This window comes from Pelophylax lessonae, assembly GCF_965119305.1.
Source record: "Pelophylax lessonae genome assembly, chromosome: 11".
In the NCBI taxonomy this organism is placed as follows: domain Eukaryota; kingdom Metazoa; phylum Chordata; class Amphibia; order Anura; family Ranidae; genus Pelophylax; species Pelophylax lessonae.
This window is the reverse complement of record NC_138778.1, coordinates 14621176-14643662: the sequence shown is the minus strand read 5'-3', so window position 1 is coordinate 14643662 and position 22487 is coordinate 14621176. Positions and strand designations below refer to the sequence as shown.

At 44.7% G+C, this 22487-nt stretch overlaps 1 protein-coding gene across 1 annotated transcript in view; it reads left to right on the top strand.

Moving 5' to 3' along the window:
• Positions 1-21984, top strand: part of ELAC2 (elaC ribonuclease Z 2) — a 46803-nt gene extending 24819 nt beyond the window's left edge. The window contains exons 17-24 of the mRNA XM_082271233.1: positions 5739-5877; positions 8529-8567; positions 8646-8755; positions 10394-10493; positions 13363-13483; positions 17523-17601; positions 20079-20223; positions 21690-21984. Of these exons, the coding sequence (XP_082127359.1) occupies positions 5739-5877; positions 8529-8567; positions 8646-8755; positions 10394-10493; positions 13363-13483; positions 17523-17601; positions 20079-20223; positions 21690-21911 (955 nt within the window). The 3' untranslated portion in view covers positions 21912-21984. The remainder of the gene's footprint in view (positions 1-5738; positions 5878-8528; positions 8568-8645; positions 8756-10393; positions 10494-13362; positions 13484-17522; positions 17602-20078; positions 20224-21689) is intronic.
• The last annotated feature ends 503 nt before the right edge of the window (positions 21985-22487 follow it).

Below are 22487 nucleotides of genomic sequence, written 5' to 3'. Positions count from 1 at the left end.
CCCTCCTTGTCCCGATCCTACCCACTGCCCTCCTTGTCCCGATCCTATCCACTGCCCTCCTTGTCCCGATCCTATCCACTGCCCTCCTTGTCCCGATCCTACCCACTGCCCTCCTTGTCCCGATCCTACCCACTGCCCTCCTTGTCCCGATCCTACCCACTGCCCTCCTTGTCCCGATCCTACCCACTGCCCTCCTTGTCCCGATCCTACCCACTGCCCTCCTTGTCCCGATCCTACCCACTGCCCTCCTTGTCCCGATCCTACCCACTGCCCTCCTTGTCCCGATCCTACCCACTGCCCTCCTTGTCCCGATCCTACCCACTGCCCTCCTTGTCCCGATCCTACCCACTGCCCTCCTTGTCCCGATCCTACTCACTGCCCTCCTTGTCCCGATCCTACTCACTGCCCTCCTTGTCCCGATCCTACTCACTGCCCTCCTTGTCCCGATCCTACTCACTGCCCTCCTTGTCCCGATCCTACCCACTGCCCTCCTTGTCCCGATCCTACCCACTGCCCTCCTTGTCCCGAGCCTACCCACTGCCCTCCTTGTCCCGAGCCTACCCACTGCCCTCCTTGTCCCGAGCCTACCCACTGCCCTCCTTGTCCCGAGCCTACCCACTGCCCTCCTTGTCCCGAGCCTACCCACTGCCCTCCTTGTCCCGAGCCTACCCACTGCCCTCCTTGTCCCGAGCCTACCCACTGCCCTCCTTGTCCCGAGCCTACCCACTGCCCTCCTTGTCCCGAGCCTACCCACTGCCCTCCTTCTCCCCTGCTCCCTTTTTTGCCCTTTTTCTGCCCTGCTTACCACTCTATGCATTATTCATATTTAGTGATATTTTGTGTATGTTAGTATCATGGTGGGTAAGTAGGCAGGGTGGTGTCCTTTCAGTGCTCGGGTCCTGGGTTCAAGTCCCACCAGGCACCTGTCTGCTTTTTTTTTTATAGTTTCACAACCAATAAATATGCAGGTAGGTAAACTGACTTCTACCTAATATTATCCATTAAAAGAGATGTATGGTATTTTTTTCCTACCATTTATACTTAGGTGGATGCAGCATCTGTCCCCCAGTGCCTCCACACTGAAAACTGAGCGATCGAACAACGCTGGTCGCTCGGTTTTGACAGCTCCCCTAGCAGAGAGCTGCTGACTGTCTGCCCCCCCTCGCACATTGGAGCGCTGAACTGTGGACGGGTGGGGAGTGGCCGACTCAGGCTCTCAGCGGCTCACTGAGAGGCTGAGCTGGGTGTCGGTCCAGGTACCTGTCGGATCCAAACTCCGTGGTCGCGGTGCATTGAACAACTTCTGTGACGTCAGCAGAGAGTGGACTTCAGCCCGCTCTCTGCTGAAAACGGGTCACAGGAGTGCAGAAGGAACGGCACTCCTGTGATCCATAGAAGATGTACAGGCAAATGAAAATTTGGCTGTACATCTCCTTTTAAACAGGAAGCCTAGCTTCACACACAATGTGGGAAACCTTTGATCTGGGCGCGTTTCCGGCACCACATTCAAATCGCACTGCTCTTGTGATCTGCAGCAGGTGTCGGTGCAAACCTAACACCCACAAACACAGTGCGTTTTGCCTGCACCAAATTGCATGGTTTAAAACGACCATTCGATCCGGTTGTGGTGCGGTTCCAAAGTTGGTGCATGCATGAATTTGGTGCGATTTGAGCCCAATCAAAGTGAATGGGCTTGAATCGCATGTGAATTGCACAGGAAAGCATTGCTGTTCCTGTCCCATTCTTATGGGGTTCATAGTGTGAACCAAGGCTAAGAGTAAGCTCCTGGGGTTTTACTCCATTCCAGGTAGGCAGGTTGCCTTTCTTACTCTGTTCAGCAGATAAGAAGTGTAGAGAAAAAGGTCACCTGTCACTTAAAGATGGCAGATATGCCAATGCTAAAAGTGAGGTGACATGGTACCCTGTCTGAATGAAGAATTACTACCATGTATATGTGACTGGTGGGGTATTAGAGTGTAAGCTTCTCTGCTGCACTAACTGATGCAGGGGCTTATGTTAGAGCTATATAAATGTATAATGATCGTGTTTTGCTTGGTGAGGACATTTAGAGTGTAAATTTTTGTTTGTTAAAAATCTTAAAACATAATAAACCTATTTTACATACCATATATACTCGAGTATAAGCCGACCCGAATATAAGCTGAGACCCCTAATTTTACCACAAAAAAGTGGGAAAACTTATTGACCCGAGTATAAGCCTAGGATGGGAAATGCAGCAGCTACTGGACCCAACTGGACCACTACAAGACACAAAACAGGGGCTGCGGGCATGGTACAGGAGATGGCGCAGGTCATAGTATAGGCATGGCACAGGTCAGGGCACAGGTGATGGTATAGGCATGGCACAGGTGATGGTATAGGCATGGCACAGGTGATGGTATAGGCATGGCACAGGTGATGGTATAGGCATGGCACAGGTGATGGTACAGGCATGTCACAGGTCATGGCACAGGTGATGGTACAGGCATGTCACAGGTGATGGTACAGGCATGTCACAGGTGATGGTACAGGCATGTCACAGGTGATGGCACAGGCATGGCACAGGTGATGGCATAGGCATGGCACAGGTGATGGTATAGGCATGGTACAGGCATGGCACAGTAGGTACAGGCATGGCACAGAAGATGCAGTGCTGCGGGCATGGTACAGGAGAATGTCCTGTACCATGCCCGCAGCACTGCATGAGGAAATGCAGGGGCTGCGGAGGAGTCTCACTTACCTGACGGTGAGCCGCTTTTGATTTAAAAATCGTGCCGCCCGGCGCCAATTCTACGTCACCGCAAATGCGCCGCCGATGCTCGGGAAACCCCGAACACGTTCGGCTATTCCCGTCATGCCGCACATGCGCAGTGACACGTCGGCGCCGAGCGGCGCCATTTTTAAAAACTCAGTGAAGCCAGTGACTTGAGTATAAACCGAGGGGGGGCATATTCAGCATGAAAAAACATGCTGAAAAACACGGCTTATAATCGAGTATATACGGTAAATACAAAATAATTAAAAAAATACATAAACAAAAATAGCTTACATCAGCATAAAAACTGAATTTATTTTTTGTCAGAAAAAAAAAAAAACATATATAAAAAAAATAAAAATGGCAACTAAGACACATTTTCATATTATTATCATGATTCAACTCAACAAAGCCCTAACCTCCACCTAAACACCTTCAGGCTAAGAAACAATTACACATTTACCCCATGCAGCCTTTTTCCAAAAATTTGATCTTATAAATAAATCTAGGGGATGTGTAAGGACAGAAAAAAAAAGCCGCACACCCAGAGACTGACAGCAGCTATGGGGACCTGACATTCCTCCACGCCTTTGCCCAGGCTCCCGACCGCCAGCTGTCCTTCTCAAGACCCCAAATCTTCCCAACCTCACCCAGAATGTTGTGCACCACCACCTCGACAGGAAGGACTTTTCTACGAGTGGAAACCTGACACCGTGCATTCCATGTGAAGTAATGGGACTACTAAGCTAAAAAAAAAAGTGTCTCAAAATCCTGATGTGTGTCTCAAAAGACTCGTACAACCATTCCGCATAAATCAAACGGGAAAGTAAAGGGATACCCAGAGCCCCACCAACCTGCTTATAGACTTCTATACTGAAGTGACACTGAAGCAAGAAATTATCCATCGTCTCCTCCACACCGCCACACTCCACTCTTGGACAACCACGGTTCTCCGCAGAGCTATGCTTTAAGTTACCCTTTACATAGTCTGCCATGGAACGAGAGCCAGGCCAAATCCCAAAACTTTAAAGGGTTACTCTCCCTCTTACTCTTAGAATGTAAGCTCCTGTGGTGCAGAAACTGATGTTACTGGCTCAGTGTTTTTGGACAGCACTTCAGAATATGTCAGAGCTTATTCCTGAAAGGGGAACTTCACTTTCTGAATTAACATTAACCATTTTTAATCCTCATGCTGCTAGCATTAGTAAATAGATAGGAAAGTGTATCGTATTGACCTGTTGTTAAAGGATAAGTTCACCTTTCAGAACATGTTTCCATATTCAGGGTGTAACATGTTATGAAAGGACTGGCCCTCGCTCCCCCACTGTGACAGCTGGCTAGTCTCTCCCTGCTGGCTGTCAAAATTTTTAAATTTTAAAAACCCGGCCGCTTCACTCATTCACAGTCCTCGGTGAATAGAAAACTACAAGTCCCGACAGTCTTTGCAGCTGTCCGCCTATAGTTCTCAATGAACTACGACGGTGCTGTGAGCACTGGTAGTTCATTGAGTTGTCTTGTCAGAATATAGTGGCTTCCTTGTACCAGGCAGCGATGGTTTCCTGGTACAGAGAGGACCTGATATCGCTCCCCTCTGTTACCCTGGAAACCTGGAGCGATGAGTATTCGTCACTTCAGTTTTCCTGGCCACCAGCTGCCAGAGAAGCAGCCGATTGGACCGATCTCAGTCTGATCAGCTGCATGGGGGGGCCAGAGGAGAGATTTGGGGTCTAATAGACCCCAAATCTCTCAATAAACAGGACCTGTCCCAGCCCATGCTTTTACAAGGGCCGTTGTTCATTCCTTGTGATGGCATTACGGTTGGTACAAAAAAAAGTGTAAAAAATTAATTTTTTAATATAAAATTTGAAAAAAATAATTGAAAGCGCCTCCGTGCTTATGTGCAAATATGAACGCATAAGTTATTCCCGCACGCATATGTAAACGGTGATCGCACCACACATGAGGTATTGTCGCAAACGTCCGAGTGAGAGCAATAATTCCAGCACCAGACCTCCTTTGCAACTCTAAGGCTTCTTTCACACGGTCCGCCTCCGCAGGCGGATCCGTGTTGCTCAGCGGGGATCGATCCGCGATCCCTGCTGAGCCGGGCGGATGACAGCTCCGTCTCCGCTTGCAGAGTGGAGAGGGAGGTGTCTCGGCACCCGCTGCCCTCTATGGGGGATCGGAAGAGAGCGGACCGCTTGTCCGCTCTCATCAGATCCGCTCCGCTCCGATTACTGAACGGATGGAAAAATAGGGTTTCCATCCGTCCAGATTTCAGCACAGGATCGGATGCGGATGGCAGCGGGTGTCAGCGGAGGTGACCTCCGCTGACACCCGCTGCCCCATAGAGCTGCATGGAGGATCCGATCAGATCCGCCTAAAAAACTGACAGGCGGATCTGATCGGACCGCCCGTGTGAAAGAGCCCTAAACTGATAACTGTTGAGGCGTTTAATGCGTTGCCTATGGAGAATTTTAAGCACCGTAGTTTGCCTCCATTCCACAGGCAGACACAATTTACAAGCATGACATGTTTGGTATCTATTTACTCGGTGTAACATCATCTTTCACATTATACCAAAAAAATTAAGCTAACTTCACTGTTCTGTTTTTTTTTTTTTTTAATTATTTAAATAATATTATAAATACATTTTTTGTCCAAAAAATTTGCGTTTGAAAAACCGCTGTGCAAATACCGTGTGACATAAAAAAAAAAATTGCAACACCCACCATTTTATTCTATAGGGTCTCTGCTAAAAAAAAAAAAAAAATTGTTTGGGTGTTACAAGTAATTTTCTAGCAAAAAAAAAGTTGATATTTACATGTAGGAACAAAGTGTCAGAATAGGTTTGGGAAGGAGGTGGTTTAAAAATTTAAAAAAAGAGAATTTTTGATTTGTGGTGCTCAGATGCCGCGTAGTTCTGCTTGAAACAGTCCTGTCCTATCTCTGTTGTGACTCATTTTTCTTTTTCACTCCTCAGTCCCTCCCAAGTGTTACTACTGGATTGTGGAGAGGGGACATTTGCCCAGCTGTATCGGCACTATGGTGATGAGGTGGATGACGTTCTGTGTCAGTTATCTGCAGTGTTTGTGTCCCACATTCACGCCGACCATCACACGGTAAGTTCTGCAGGGTTGGTATGGCTTCTAAGGGGTTAGTTATATACATCAGTAAAATGGAGTTCTTCATAAAAAGTCATTCCATTCCAGCATCCATTTTTTTTTTTTTTTTTTTTTGCCAGTGCATTAGGCTCCATTGATGATTCAGTTCTCACCCAGCTGAACAGCTTTCCTGAGTACAGGAGAAAGTCAATCCTGCAGATACAGATTGTTGCATTAGCCCCCATTCACACTAGCGCGACTTGTCAGGTGTAAATGTGGAATCTGAGGTCTTTTCATATTAAATAGGACGTGTCATGCTTATTTCTTTTACAAGGGATGTTTACATTCCTTGTAATAGGAATAAAAGTAATCAAAAAAATATGTAAAAATAAAAGGTAAAATAAAAAAAATTGAAGCGCCTGGTCCCTCCGAGCTCGCGCGCAGAAGCGAATGCATACGCAAGTCGCGCCCAAATATGTAAACGGTGTTCAAACCACACGTGCGGTATTGCTGCGATCGTTGGAGCGAGAGCAATAATTCTAGCCCTAGGCCTCCTCTGTAGCTCTAAACTTGTGAATAACCTGTAGATATTTTTAAAGTGCTGCCTATGGAGATTTTTAAGTACCAATGTTTGGCGCCATTCCACAAGCGTGCGCAGTTTTGAAGCGTGATCATGTCCCCAATATAGATCCCCCCTTACAGCAGGGTGAGGTGAGGTCCCACCTCCCATTTAGATCTCCCCCTTACAGCAGGCCAGGTTCCCCATAACATAGATCCCCTCTGAGGATCCTCTATGAGTTCCTACACTCTTCTGTGCCTTGTTCTTCTCACACTCAGTCAGTCTCAGTCACTACTACTAGCACAGGCACAGCCAGCCCAGTACTACTCCAGTCCAGTCCTGACAGTGACTCCTACCTTTTTTTTTTTCACTGTCCCGGACCCGATCACAGCAGGCTAGGTTTTCTCCTCCAGGTCCTCCTAAGTTTTCCTCCCGCAGCACCGTCTGACGTCGGCTCTCTCCTCTCACCTGCCTCCGCTGCCGGCTTCTTCTGCTGCTGCCTGGCCTGATGGTTCTCTCCTCTCCCGTCCCACGCTCAGCGCTGCGCTGGGCAGCCGCTGCACCTTTAGTCCCTCCCCCCCCCCCCCCCCCCCGATAAGCCAGGCGTGCAGGGACTGTCTCTCCAAACCCCCCCCCCTCCACAGTGGGCGACCCGGCGGCTCGGATCAGATTCGTGAGCCAAGCTGCGCACAGCCAGTGAGAGTGAGTGAGCCAGCCTGGCCAGGGGCAGAGAGCTGTGAGTGCGGGCGGCGGCAGCCAGCCTAGGCTATGACATAAGAGTGTGAGTGACTGACAACTGAACTTCATGTGCGGAGCCGTTCCCCCCCCCCCCCCCCCCCAGATGTTGCGCCCGGTGCGGCCGGCCCCCCTGCACCCCCCACGCTACGCCACTGGGTCTCAAGCACACAGGAAGGAGAAAGAGAGTAGCCCAAGAGTCATGATAGCCCACAGCCAAGAGCCAGCAGCCAAGAGTTAAGAGACAGATTCTAGCTGGCAACCCACATTTAAAGCCCACTCAGACACCACCCACACATAAACACCCACTGTCTTCTTGTCCAATGACAGTTCATAAGATGCCCCCTTCCTAATCAACAGAGAGTATCTCATCTTTCCAGGAAGCATGTTATTTTCTTCCACTAGGGGCACCATCTGTCCACGAATCACTGTTTTTGACCTGGGTCATCTTCCAGTTAACAGCTGGCCTTTGATGTTGGAATAACCTCCCCATGAGATCTTATCTGAGGCTCCTCTACACCCATACCTCACAATAGGAGGTTTATGCGAGAACATCCTGTGAGAATAAGAATTCCCATTTATGACTCCTTGTCAGGAATGTCCTGCTGGGCACTTTGCATTCCAGACCAGGTGTAGTCAGGTTCCATCATCCAGAAGCATCTGATACCAGAACACGTAAAACTACATGTTGCCTCCAACACCAGGATTTTGGACCCGTAATACTACCCAGGGTTTTGGGCCCCGTAATACTACCCAGGGTTTTGGGCCCCGTAATACTACCCAGGGTTTTGGGCCCCGTAATACTACCCAGGGTTTTGGGCCCCGTAATAGCCAGGGTTTACAGACTTTTGCAAATGTCAGGTATGAGTTATTGCTTAAGGCCAATGCTTTTTCACACGAGAAATTCATTTTGACCAGCGAGATTACTTCTAAAGGGTTTGGCGAAGTCTGAGACTTCCAGTGTTTTCCAATCAAGGTTCTAGCGGCCAACAAGATGTGAATGATAATGGTGCGGAATTCTTTTGGCCATTGTTCCACTCCCAAGATTAGTAATGCTAGGGCCGGGGTTAGAGGTGTCAATATTCCTGTAATATCAGAGATAATACTAGATATTTTATGTCAGAATAGATGTGGTATAAAGATCCTATGCTCCCACACTCTCGCCAGCACAAGGGGGAGTTTGTTTTATGGATAGGAATTTAGATAAGTGTAGCGGGGTGTAAAACTATCTCTGTGTTATTTTATAAGTTTGCTCCCAGTGGTTAGCATTGTGTGTTGCTGCAAAGTTAGTTTTAGGCAAAGCAAACATTTCTAGGTGCTCCAAATCTTCAAGTTCATTTTAGGTTATTATAAGTTACTTTTTGTCTCTATTCAGGGTCTCCTCCGTGTCCTGTATGAAAGAGAGAGAGCGCTGGTAAGTGTAGCTGTAAAAGAGCCGTATTTGATGTCCTCTTCAGTATTTTGGTGCTTTTATCTTCATGTCTTCTTGCAGAGCTCACGTGGAAAGCCGTTCAGTCCTGTCATCCTAGTAGGTCCCGGTGTCCTAATGACCTGGCTCAATCAGTTTCATGACCACTGCCAGGAGGTTCTCCATAATATCAGGTGAGTCGCACTCCGTGGTCTGCAGTTTGAAGTAGCTAGACTTGCCTGTTGTGGTGCATCTAAACATCTTCTCGTAACACGACCAATTACAATTTGGATTAAAGCCTACGTTTAACTGTTTGCTGACCATATAACATAGCTATATGATAGCAAGGCATATAGTGCGTCCTCTGACACTTCTGGGTAGGGGGCGCGCGCGCCCTCGGCGGTCAGGCTCTGCTGTGATTTTACACACCTGATGCCAATCAGCAAGTGCCGGACAAATTGTTGCACCGGCAGATCATCAGGAACACACAGGACAGGGCTCTGCCTATAGCCCCGTACACACGTACCGATTGTCGGCTGTAAATATTCGACCGATCGGCCGAATGTAGGCTTGTCAGTATGATACAACCGACAGCGCATTTTCGGCCTAACAGAATCTGTCGTGCAGGCATTAAAATTTTTGTTGGCCGTCACCAGAACGGCCGATTGTTCGCCAGTCAGTACAGAATTCGGCCTACAGACAGCAGATTTGCAAGACTGGGCATGCTCAGAGAAGAAAAAAAGACCAGGAAAGTAAACCAGCACATGACATCACTTCTGCAGTCGGCTGTTGTTGGCCGACAAAATTCGTGTGCAGTCTTTTGCAGTTTTCAACCGACACGACAGCCCTGGACAAAAGACGGCCGATCGTTCGGCCGACGATCAGTACGTGTGTACGGGGCTTTAGTAAACAAGGCAGAGCTCTGTCCTGTCAGCAGGGAAGTAATAGATTTTCTTTCCCTGCAAAGCAGGGAAATAAATTGCTATGGGGTTCAGGGTCCGGTCACCTCTTCTCGTTGTGCAGCGTTTTCTGCCACACTTTTTCCTTCCCACAGACTTCCCACTAAGGTGCCTTGATACAGCACTCTGGGAACAGCCTATTCGTTCAGAAGTTTCTTTGTGTCTTACCCTCTTGCTTGAGGGTGTCAATGATGGCCTTCTGGACAGCAGTCAGATCGGCAGTCTTACCCATGATTGCGGTTTTGAGTAATGAACCAGGCTGGGAGTTTTTAAAAGCCTCAGGAATCTTTTGCAGGTGTTTAGAGTTAATTAGTTGATTCAGATGATTGGGTTAATAGCTCGTTTAGAGAACCTTTTCATGATATGCTAATTTTTTGAGATAGGAATTTTGGGTTTTCATGAGCTGTATGCCAAAATCATCAATATTAAAACAATAAAAGGCTTGCACTACTTCAGTTGTGTGTAATGAATCTAAAATATATGAAAGTCTAATGTTTATCAGTACATTACAGAAAATAATGAACTTTATCACAATATGCAAATTTTTTGAAAAGGACCTGTATATGTATATGTGTGTGTATATATATATATATATATATATATATATATATATATATATATATATATATATATATATATATATATATATATATATGTATATGTGTTTTGTTTTAATTTTTTTGGTTTTTACGCATTATTTATTATTTTATCATGTGTTGCATGTAACGTTGATTTCATTGCTGGTTTCCTAGAAACTCTTGAATTGTGTGATGTATAGGTATATGTACACTATCAACATTTGTGATATATATAATATGTGTGTGTATCTATATTATAATGCAAAAAGACCCTCCTGTATATTTTGTGTTCCAGCTTTATCCCATCAAGAAGCTTAATAGAAGGCATAGAGCTAGACTGCCCCAAGACCAGAAGCCTCATCTCCTCCCTGCTGGAGAAGTACCAGTTGGATAAGGTAAGGGACTACAAAAAAGACCATATAAATGGTGCGCTAACAGAGTCTACCACTGTCAATAAAAACAACAGCAGGTATGCAATATACCAAATATGGCAGCTCACATACAATAACTTATGGTTCTAAAAAAAAGTCCTTAAGAGTCCATAAGTGGTGTACAGGAAACGACAAAACCCCAGCGGCTGCTCCCTTTTGAGACTGAAGTGATCTAATCTCTAAGAAATACAAATAAACAGCAGAGAGCGCCAAACTAAGTGCAGTAGAAAAAACAGCTTTATTGTAAAAGACAAATGGCAACTCAATATTTTGTATCCTAGATAAGGGATCTTCCCATCTTAGAGTCTTCTGCTTGTGTGTTCTCCGGCTAGGATAGAAGCGGCCACCACAATGAAAAGCACAGGGAGAAAGTTTTCGTTTCAGAGCACTTCTGGCTCCTTTGTCAAACCATCAAAGGTGGTTTGACAAAGGAGCCAGAAGTGCTCTGAATTGGGTAACATCACCCATCTGCTTCCTGGTTCGCTGGCAGTGACGTCACATCCGGTCCCCTGGCCCTGTGCATTCCAGTGTGGTTCCTGGGACTTCTGGTACTTCACACAGAGGCATACCATTTGGCTGGCGGCCACTGTAGTGCTCCTATCCTGTATTGAGTGGGAGGACACACAGAGGACTCAAATATGAAGACATGCCTTATCTGTGATACAAAATATTGAGTTGCCAATTTTGTCTTTTTACAATAAAGCTGTTTTTACTACTGCACCTAGTTTGGCGCTCTCTGCTGTTATAAGATAAGGGAGTAACCAGCGAATGGACTCCAGAAATAAAAATAAGCATGCCAACCTTCTGATATGCAACATTGGAGCTGTGTGTCACAAAAGAAGGCAAATCAGATTGTCTTGGGACCCTTTTCTCAAGGTAACAGACATGAATTCCAGACACACCTGTCTCAGTGTTTTTACCAATGAAGATGGAGACTCTCTATACCAGGGGTACTCAAATATAAAATTGAAAGGTCCACTTACCAATTTTCCATTCAGTCCGAGGTCCAGAAAAGTTACCGTCTGGCTCCTGGTCCTGGCTGCCGGGCTCTGTGGTGCTGGGCTCCTGTGCGATATCCCGTGGGCTGCGGCTGTCACTGAAAACAGCGCCTCTAATTCCTCCATAGTACCGGCTCACAGGTGGACTGATATCAAATGCACTCCTCCTGTGAGAGGAGGAGCCGTACAGAGAAAGCATGCGGCTGCAGTAGAGAGCAAAGCCGCTGCTTCCTCTCTACGGCTCCTTCTCTGACAGGCGGAGTGCATTTGATATCACTCCACCTGTGAGCCGGAACTATAAAGGATGTAGCGGCTCCGTTCTCTCACTGCAGCCGCCAAGGATCGGCCCTGGGCGGGCGTGTGACGTCACTGGTTGCTAGATGCAGGGCGGCCGGAATAGGCAGCGAATCGCCGCGGTCCAGATCTAAGGGCGTCGGGGGTCCAGACGCTGCCCTGAGTCCGCCTATTGAGGACCCGGGCTCTATACAATCGGGACCAGAACGGCGGATCAAGTGCCAGTATAGAAAAATGGCTGACTTTTTTTCTTATTTTATCATCTCCTTGCCTAGGATTTTGCTGTGGCATAATATAGTCTTTCTTAAATTTCTTTACCACAGAGGTACCCCTGAAATAACTTTAAGGTTTAGGAGAACCCCTGGTAAACCGAAGTCCTGAACTGTCAGTGCGGAATAAAGCCACTTACATTGGTTACCAATAAGGAGGCCCCTCTTCCCATTACAATGGCGGTCAGAATGCATCCCTAATAGACAACTAAAAAGATCATTGATGTCACGCAACTGGTCCTGACAAGTGGCATTCGCCCCAAAATTACATAGGCACCATCTGATGGAAGGTCAGCCAGTCACAGCCCAAGGGGCTCCTATCAACCTCCTGGAGGAACCCTGGTTAAGAGTTTTAATATAAAGTGCTGGTGGACCCCTCTTGAGATGTTCCATCTGAATGATGGCCAAATAAATAGTTGCCCACTCTCACCCCCAACCCATCTGTCCGTTAACATGAAGTTTTTTTATTGGGGTTGAGATCCCACCTTCAGCCCAGGTTGACAACATGTAAACATGGTGAAAGACCTGATGGGAGTCTGATTTCTGTATAGATTCTCCAATACCTACATAGAAGTAGCATATAAAATATTACATATGGGTATTGTATTTCTAAGCTGCTCCTTAACCACTTCTATTTAACACACCGCATCTCTGATCTTTGTAAAAAGCCTATGACCTAGGCTCTTTACCATGTGATTAGCTGTGTCCAATCACAGCTGGTCACATCGTAACCAGGAAGTGCCATTTTTATTGGCTCTTCCTCTATTTGTGCTTAATTTTTTAGCCTTTGGAGTATTCCGTTCTTTCTCTGCGTTGTTTTCCCACCCCTCATGCAAATACTGCTTTGGGACGTCCCAATGGTTAAGAAGAATATAGAGCTGCGCCTGTCAATGAACAATAGAGAAAATCCTTTTCTCTGAAGTTTGTTGACAGACGCAGCACCCACCCCTCTATTTCTGAGTGGGTTGGGGTTTTTTTTTCTTCTGGCACTGCTTTCAACAAAACTGAATCCTATAGCGGAGTATGTGGGTTGTATGCCTGCAGGGACTGCCCCATAGGCGTGGTGACGTTTTTTCCTGCCTAGTGTCCTACTCCTGTAGGGGGCAGCAAAACCTAATGGCTAAGAAGAATATGGAGCTGCGTCTGTCAATGAACTTCAGAAAAAAGGACTTTACTCTAAGTCAAAAATTCATTCCCCCCCCCCCCCCCCCTGCTATTTAAGTTGGTGACAAGTCCTCTTTTTGCTTTTTCTGACTTTCTTACACTTCTTAGTTTCAGACCTGTTATGTCCGCCACTGTAAAAATGCTTTTGGTTGTGCAGTCGTCCACCAGTCTGGCTGGAAGCTGGTTTTCTCCGGTGACACCATGCCCTGCGACGCTCTAATTGAGATGGGTGAGTAGGTTGTTTTATCTTTTTGGCATTTGGATTGTTCTAGTGTTTTTTTTTTTTTTTTTTTCATCCAGGATGACTGTGTTCTTAACGCAGAACGCAAGACACAAGAACTATTATTTATATTACATGGAAAAAAATAAATTCCTAAGAAAAGGAATTGATATACGGGGAAAGGGACGTTGCGATACCCAGGAAATGTAATGGAAAATATAGATGCAAAATCAATAAAACGTATGTTTTTATTAAATACAAGTAAAAAGTCATTAAGCTGAAATAACAGCCTTGAAGCATTGATCCAAAAATGTAATAAATGCAACAAACAACTGAAAAGTGCACAAAATTTCACATAGTACAAAACACATAGAAAAGGATTTTTCATATATATATATATAATATATTTATTCTAGATTGTAAGCTCTAATGAGCAGGGCCCTCTAGTTCCTCCTGTTTTGAACTGTATTGTCTTCCCTCACATTGTAAAGCGCTGCGCAAACTGTTGGCGCTATATAAATCCTGTATAATAATAATAAAAAATACACACACACACATATATATATATATATATATATATATATATATATATATATATATATATAGGATGGAAATGATTTTTTATATATGTGAAAAGGATGAAAATGATATATATATATATATATATATCATTTTCATCCTTTTCACATATATAAAAAATCATTTCCATCCTATATATATATAATGTATGTGTGTGTGTGTATTTTTTATTATTATTATTATACAGGATTTATATAGCGCCAACAGTTTGCGCAGTGCTTTACAATGTGAGGGAAGACAATACAGTTCAAAACAGGAGGAACTAGAGGGCCCTGCTCATTAGAGCTTACAATCTACAATAAATAAATATATAATATATATAATCTCAAGACACATTGACTCCAAGGAACCCCTACGCGTTTCGACCAAGCGTCTTTTTCCGGGGGTATATTGGTCCTGAGTTTTAAACCATATCTGTATAACAGATAGGTAACAACACTGATACAGTACAGAGATACAACACAGAAATCCAAATAACAGGTATTTTTAACCATTATATAGTATTGTATAAATGGAACTTGCATAAGAGTGAAAGACACAAAGAGAATAAGGTCCTTTATCAAAAACTATATAGTATGGCCGTGACTGGGAGGTCTGCGGGGGAGACAGCCGGACAACGGGGCGCAAACCAGAACCCACGTGGGTTGGAATTGTGTACTAACCATTATAGATATATATATATTCATTATCTACAAAGGATACAAATCCTTCTTGTGTGCACCAATTGCCTTTACCAGAACCCAGATATTACCCTGTTTTGAAGAAGCAGTGATATCATTGTGCTGTACAGAGAGCAGAAATGTGGGAGGGACCCAACTGGCTCCACCCACCACAGGCTGTCTGTAGAAAACTAGAGGAGGAGGCGGAGATGAGACCAGTCACTCTGCACAAGGAGTGAGAGCAGCAGTGAGCGGTCTTTATCACAGGAAGCTCCTGTAAAGAGGCAATTTTTACACTGCATAGATCTGTGGCAAGCAAATTGGAAAACGGTTTGATTTTCCACACTGCTTTCTACTGCTGCACAGAATTTTACATTTTAGGGAAGCCTCCTAAAGGAGTTTTAAAGTCAGAAGGTTTTTTATCTTCTTGCATTCTATCTAACAAATGTATTTGTTTACCAGCAAAACAGTTGCGCTTCTATGATTCCCAAGAGTCCATCCACATACTGTTTGTAGAGAAAGGGCTCTCGGGAGATGTAGTTCTCCCGGCATGCCTGCGTTAATTGGAACTGAGCTCCCAGTAGCTGCCTCTGAAAGATTTTTGCATGCCTGGTGATGTCAGACAATAATAATAATAATAATAATAATAATAATAATAATAAAAAAAAAAGTTTCTCACTATGGGAACAAGGTGACCAATATAATAATGCCAGGACAGGATCTGGATGGGGAGAAGTTCACGTCTCTAGAACAGGGGTGTCAAACTAAATTTCATCTCGGGGCCACACCAGCATTATGGTTGCCCTCAAAGGGCCGGTTATATCTCTAAGATTAGATGTCCAGAGCACCCCACGCCAACCTTACACCCTTACATGAGATGTCAAGAGTCACCCACCCTTACTTACATCACAATGCACCCCCTTACCTTGTGCTGCTGCCAGGAAGAAGATGCAGGTGGATCTGGGAGGAAGAAAGTACAGGGTCTGGAGGAGGACCAGAGGAGGGCTGGAGTCAGCTTCCAGAGTCTGCTGAATGCTGAGACCAGGGGAGGCAGAGCAAAGGTGGTGTTGTGGCTGCACTGGGAGGTGCAGGATCTGTAGAAGTTCTGCCCTCCTCTCTGCTGCAAACTGCTGTGGGTGGGCAAAGATGAGCCTTTCTGCAGCTGCACAGAGAAGCACCGGATCTGGCAAAGGAGTTCTGTCCCCTCTGCTGCTGACTACTGAGACAATATGGGGGCAGAGACGAGGGGAATGCTGTAGCTGCAGGAGAGGTGTGAAGGCTACATGAAATGGCCTGGGGGGCCACATTCGGCCCGCGGGCCTTGTGTTTGACACCTGTGCAGTCTAGAAGTCCTTCCATCCTGTTAAAAGTTGTATGAGATTTTTTTTTTTATTCCCCATTTATACTTACCTAGGGAAACAAAGTGAACGCTGTTGCATAACACATACCTAAATAGCATCAAAGGGATTCGAGCTCATGCATGGTCACTGGTTGGTATAGATAAAATAAAGGAGTGGATGACACCCAGGGCTCTGCTGCAGAGGGAAGTCAGCTCTGTAGTGCAAAGATAAGAACAAAAAGCGGAGCGCCTCGAAGTGTAATCAGTTTAATAAGCCAAAATAAAACGGGTGCAAAAAACTTGCTCACACATAAGAACAAATCGGAATAAGCTCACCTGCAGTGGTCCTCAACTCAGGTCCTCGGGGCCCACTAACGGGCCAGATTTTAAGTATTACCTTGGGGAGATGCAGACTAGAATACTGCAATCACTGAGCAGCAAATGAGATCACCTGTGATGTAGTTTAGTTATCTTGCAAACCTGGCCTGTTAGTGGGCCCTGAGGACCGGAGTTGAGGACCACTGGCTCATCTGAATAGTGGTCTGCCGAAAAAGGGAAGTCCGCATCCAGATAATGTGACCCCACGATGATAATGCAGGAGAGAAGGCGTGGTAAGCTGTTGCTCCATCTTGCTGGATGGCCGGTGGCTTCCAAACTCCACTCTTCAGACGCTTGCATACAGAGACACCTGCGTGACGTCACAGATCAGGCAGCCAATCGCACAACACATTTCAGAGCATGCGCAGGAGCCTCGCCGGGCGGGCACGCTCGTTTTTCAAGTGCAGTGCTGCAGACCACTATTCAGATGAGCTTATTCCTATTTGTTCTTATGTGAGCAAGTTTTTTGCACGTTTTACTTTTGCTTTTAAAACTGATTACACTTCGAGGCGCTCCGCTTTTTGTTATCTATACTTACCTAGGCGGATGCCGCATTGGTCTGACAGCTCCCCGAGCGCTCTGCTCCGCCCCCTCCTCGCTCATTGGAGCGCTGAGCTGGGGAGGGGAGTGGCCGGCTCAGCCTCTCAGCGGCTCAGCCGGGTGTGCCGGATCCCGACTTCCTGGTCACTAGGACGCGGTGCCTGGACCGACTTCTGTGACCTCAGCAGAGTGTGGACTTCAGCCCGCTCTCTGCTGAAAACGGGTCACAGGAGTTCAGAACGAACTGGACTCCTGTGATCCATAGGAGATGTACAGCCAAACCAGCTTTGGCTGTCATCTCCTTTAAATTAGAGGTTTCCTTAGTGAATGTTCAGATTTATAGAGCCTATAAAACTGTTAACAGTATTTTGATTAATCTTTCATTATTGCACAATACTCTGGATCATTTTGATTATTTATTCGGGCTTTGCTGGAGACTACAGGACACCCAAGTCTGCTGTTATGTGTATTATATTTTCTTTTTTTGCTGTAGGTGAGCAACTTTCAGATTAGCCTTTTTTTTTTTTTTTTTTTTTTTTTTTTTTTTTTCCAGGAAAAGATGCCACACTACTTATCCATGAAGCCACCCTGGAAGATGGATTAGAGCAAGACGCCATAGAAAAAGCACACAGGTACCAGGGCTGCCATATGCTTGCTAAAGGTGGCCTTAGCTGGATCAAGGTTCAGCAGTGACCAGATGAATTTTGATCCACGTGTGGCTACTGCAGTTGCACAGAAGTCAATCTACCAAAGCACTCTTGTTCAACCACCCTGTTTTTTTTTTTTTTTAAAAAAAGGTAACTTTATTGAACCAAACAAACAAAAACAGAAATGTACAGTGCAATATAAGCCCCCGTAGGTCGCCTTCCATACAGAAGCTATGGACCCGTTCTAATGGGAGCGACACAAGTCGCTCCGACTTAGAAAAAGGGTCCGGAGCTTCTTTGGGGCGACCCGGAGCAACCTGCATAGACTTCAATGTTATGAAGTCCGTGCCGGCCGCTCCGAGGTCGCAGGGCGAGCAGCGCGCCGCGACCTATGAGGTCACCCGGCAAAGTAGCGTCGCCCCAGTGTGAACGGGGCCTATAAGACAAGGAGCACAGAAATAAGATGGAAACTGTGTCTCCCATCAAATGCCTGCAGGGGGCGCAGTGGATATATGACATACATAATAAAAAGAACAACAAAAAGGAGTTCATCCACCCTGTTGGATAACACCCGCTCGATCAGTGGCTGCAGCGTCAATCTGCGTATTCAGACAGAGGAAGTCTCACCGCTGTCGGAATATAAAAGCGCAGCAGAGAGGATTTCCTCATTCGCCTGGAATATATGGGTGGAGAATCTGGTTCAGTGTTTTTTCATTCAGCCCACTGGATGAACAAAAAAGACTAAACCGTGTATGGCCAGCTTAACCAGTTACCGACCGCCCGCCGCAGATATACTGCGGCAGGCAGCTGCTCCTGGGCAAAGCAACGTAGCTATACGTCGCTCTTTCTCAGGAGGCTAGGGGGCGAGTGCGCGTCAGCGGGGAAGCCGATGCGTGTGTCAGGCGGCACTCATTGCCACCTGACACCCGCGATCGTTCCCCACTGAGAGAAGGACGGTCGGCTGTTGTAAACACAGCTGACCGTTCTTCTCCCTGCAATGATCATAGAGCCCCTGTGATCCTTCTATATAGGATCACATGTCTCTATGGTCATTTCACAAGTCCTGCCCCCCCCCCCAGTTAGAATCACTCCCCTAGGCTCACAATTAACTCCTTGATCACCCACAATGTTAACCCCTCCTCTGCCACTGTCATTATTACAATGACCGTGCATATTTTAGCACTGATTACTGTAGTAATGTCACTGGTCCCCCCCAAAACTGTCAAAAATATCAGTCAGGGGTCCGACCTGTCCGCCGCAATGTCACAGTCCCGCGAAATATCGCAGATCGCCACCATTACTAGTAAAAAAAATAAAAATGACATAAATATTTCCCGTAGTTAGTAGACGCGATAACTTTTGCGCAAACCGATCAAAATACGCTTATTGCAATTTTTTTTACCAAAAATATGTAGCAGAAAACAAATTGGCCTAAAATGTTAAATTTAGATTTTTACATTTTTTTTTTTTTTTGAGAATGTCGTATAGCCAAATGTGACAATTTTTTTTTTTTTTTTTGTCAAAATTGTCGCTTTTTTTTGTTTATAGCGCAAAAAATAAAAATCGCACAGGTGATCAAATACCACCAAAAGAAAGCTCTGTTTGTGGGAAAAAAGGACATCAATTTTATTTGGGTGCAGCGTCGTACGACCGCGCAATTGTCCGTTAAATTAACAGTGCCGAATCACAAAATATGGCCTGGTCAGGAATGGGGTAAAATCTTCCGGTTTTAAAGCGGTTAAAAATACGCTCATTGAGGATTTTTTTTGTCAAAGACTTGTAGCTAAATACATATTGGCCTAAATATATGACAAAAAATGTAATATATTGGATATTTTTTAACAGTCAAAGTAGAAAATGTCAATTTTTTCGCAAAATTTTCGCTATTTTTTAATTAATATTGCAAAAAATGAAAAGCGCAGAGGTGATCAAATACCACCAAAAGGAAGCTCTGTTTGTGGGAAAAAAGGACGTAAATTTAGTTTGGGTACAGCGTTGCATGACCTCGCAATTGTCAGTTAAAGTCGCGCAGTGCCAAGTTGCAAAAAGTGGCCTGGACGTAAAGCAGGAAAATCCTCCGGTGGTTAAGGGGGTAAAACCTTCCGGTCCAGAAGTGGTTAATGAATACAGAGCCGCGTTAATTTTATTATTATTATTTTTATCTGCCTGAAGCTCAGCTTTAACCGTAATTGGCCAAGGCATGTGTTACAGATGTTGTCCTTCATTGCTCTCTTGTAGACAGTAGAGGTGGAAGATTTCAGTTGTGTCTGGAGGGATCTGAGCTCCTAAGATCAGCCTCTAATATATAAACATCGTTCCTTAATTTATCCTTTTGGCAAAAGTGAACACTTTGTATTTTCTGGGCGACTTTCCAGCATTCACTTTCTATTAGAGCGTATAGAAGATAGCTTGATAACCTGCGAGCTAAACGTCACTTCTCCTTCCCTTTTTGTATGAAATAGCACGACCTCGCAGGCCATCAGTGTTGGGAGGAAGATGAATGCAGAGTATGTGATGCTGAACCACTTCAGCCAGAGATATTCCAAACTGCCTCTAATGAGCGATGAATTCAGCAGAAAGGTGGGGATCTCCTTTGATCACATGCGGGTAAGTTATACATCCCTGTTAATCAAATTAGCACTTTTTTTTGTTTGTTTTTAAAGAAGTTTTTGACTGAAGCGGCAAGTGTTTACCATTTGACACCTTCAGATAATTTAAAATGGTTCTGAAGACTCCAGTTTTTTTTTTTACGTTAATGCAGTCTATGCGTTTAAGGTTAAAAAAAAAAAAAAAAAAAAACCTCCTGGGTGTAGCACCCCCTTATAGTTACCTGAGCCCCATCTCAATCCAGCGATGTGCACAAGAGCAGCAGCTCTCCTGGGTCTCTTTCTTTCTCCTCACTGGTAATGCCTCCTGCCGCTGTCAATCACAGCCAGTGAGCCAATGAGGAGAGCACAGGGCCGAGCCGCACTCTGTGTGTGAATGGACACACAGAGTGAGGCTCAGGAGCGAGACCTACTATTGGGGACACTCAGCAGGGGAGAGGGGGCAGGACAGCTGGCAGGGGGACCCAAAAAGAAGATTCAGGACTACTCTGTGCAAGAGCATTATACAGAGTAGGTAAGTACAGCATGTGTTGTTGTTATTATTATTTATTTATTTAAATCTATCCTTTTAAATCACTTGAACCACTATCTATCTATCTATCTATATATATCTCTCATATCTCTCTTATAAATAAATATATATATATATATATATCATATCTCTCTTATAGATAGAGAGAGAGAGTGTGTGTGTGTATGTATATGTATATATGTATGTATGTATGTGTGTGTGTGTATATATATATATATATATAATATAATATGGAAAAAAAAATTGTATTCCTCAATCCTGACTATATATATATATATATATATATATATATATATATATATATATATATATATATATATATATATATATATATATATATATATATATATATATATATATATATATATATATATATATTTTGAGGTGTGTATATGCATACATACATTAGAGGTGTGTATATATATCTTAGAGGAGTATATAGATATGTTTGGAGGTTCTAAGTATATATATATATATATATATATATATATATATATATATATATATATATATATATATATAATGTGTGTGTAATTTTCTAGCAAAAAGGTGTTGCCTATGGGGATTTTTAAGTACCAATGTTTGTCGCCATTCTACAAGCGTGTGCAATTTTGAAGCATGACATGTTGGGTATCTATTTACTCGGCGTAACATTATCTTTCACATTATAGAAAAAAATTGGGGTAACTTCACGGTTTTCTTTTTTATTTTAAAAAAAAAAGTGTATTTTTTCCCCAAAAAAACTTGTAAGCAAGAAGTGTCAGAAAAAAGCCCGGTCCAGAAGTGGTTAAGAGGGTAAAACCTTCCGGGGGGGCTTGAAAACCTGCAAAGAAATGACAGTAGAAATCTCTCTTTGCATTTTAATGTTATAACCTGCAGCGCCGTTGTGGACTTTCTTCCCTCCAACTGACATTTCACGTTTTTATTTTCCAAAGATCCGATGGAGTGACTTTAAAATCCTTCCCAAATTAATGGGGCCCCTTAAAGCATTGTTTGCCGAGGATCTACTAGAGCTGGAGGAAAGGAAAGAAAAAAGAGAGCGCAGCCAGCAAGAAGCGCAGAACGCGGTGGCTGAGTCCATAGGGCCCGCCGGCAGCAAGCGGGATCTGGAAGTGGACACAGAGGCCGTCGTCGCCAAGAAGATGAAGGCCAAATGATGACGGATCGCCCGCTTTTGTGGCAAATCGCCCTGTGGCTGCTGGTTTTGGTCAGGGCAAAGCGGATATCCCATAGTGGGAGGGTGCGAAGCCGCTGTGGGTAACGGGAGTCTGAGGAACACAACAATAGATTGTACAGGGTGGGAGAAATGAGGTCTCCGGTGTCGGCCCATTCTGTTCATACTGAACAATGGCTGATCTGCTTTTTGTGCATCTCCTCTTTACAAAGCCAGAGGATGTCCTGTGCCACAGCAGCCAAGTCAACGCCTGGCAAAAGTATAAATTCACCTTTTACACCTCCCAGAAGGTGTAAAATCCATGTGATGACCTATTTTTTATTTTTATAATTTTTTTCATTTCAATATATTGCATCCTTCCAGATGCTTAAATGCCTTACACACTTACGCAATTTTGTTTCTTTCCTTCAGTTCCTTTTTGAAAAGGGCTTTAAAATTTAAAATATTCCTGCATGTGTTCTCTTCTGAGGTTGCTGTGTACTGCACTGTGCATACCTGACAAGATATAAGAGAGACTTCTAGCAGTTTAGACCCTCGTGTATACAGATAACATAGGGCA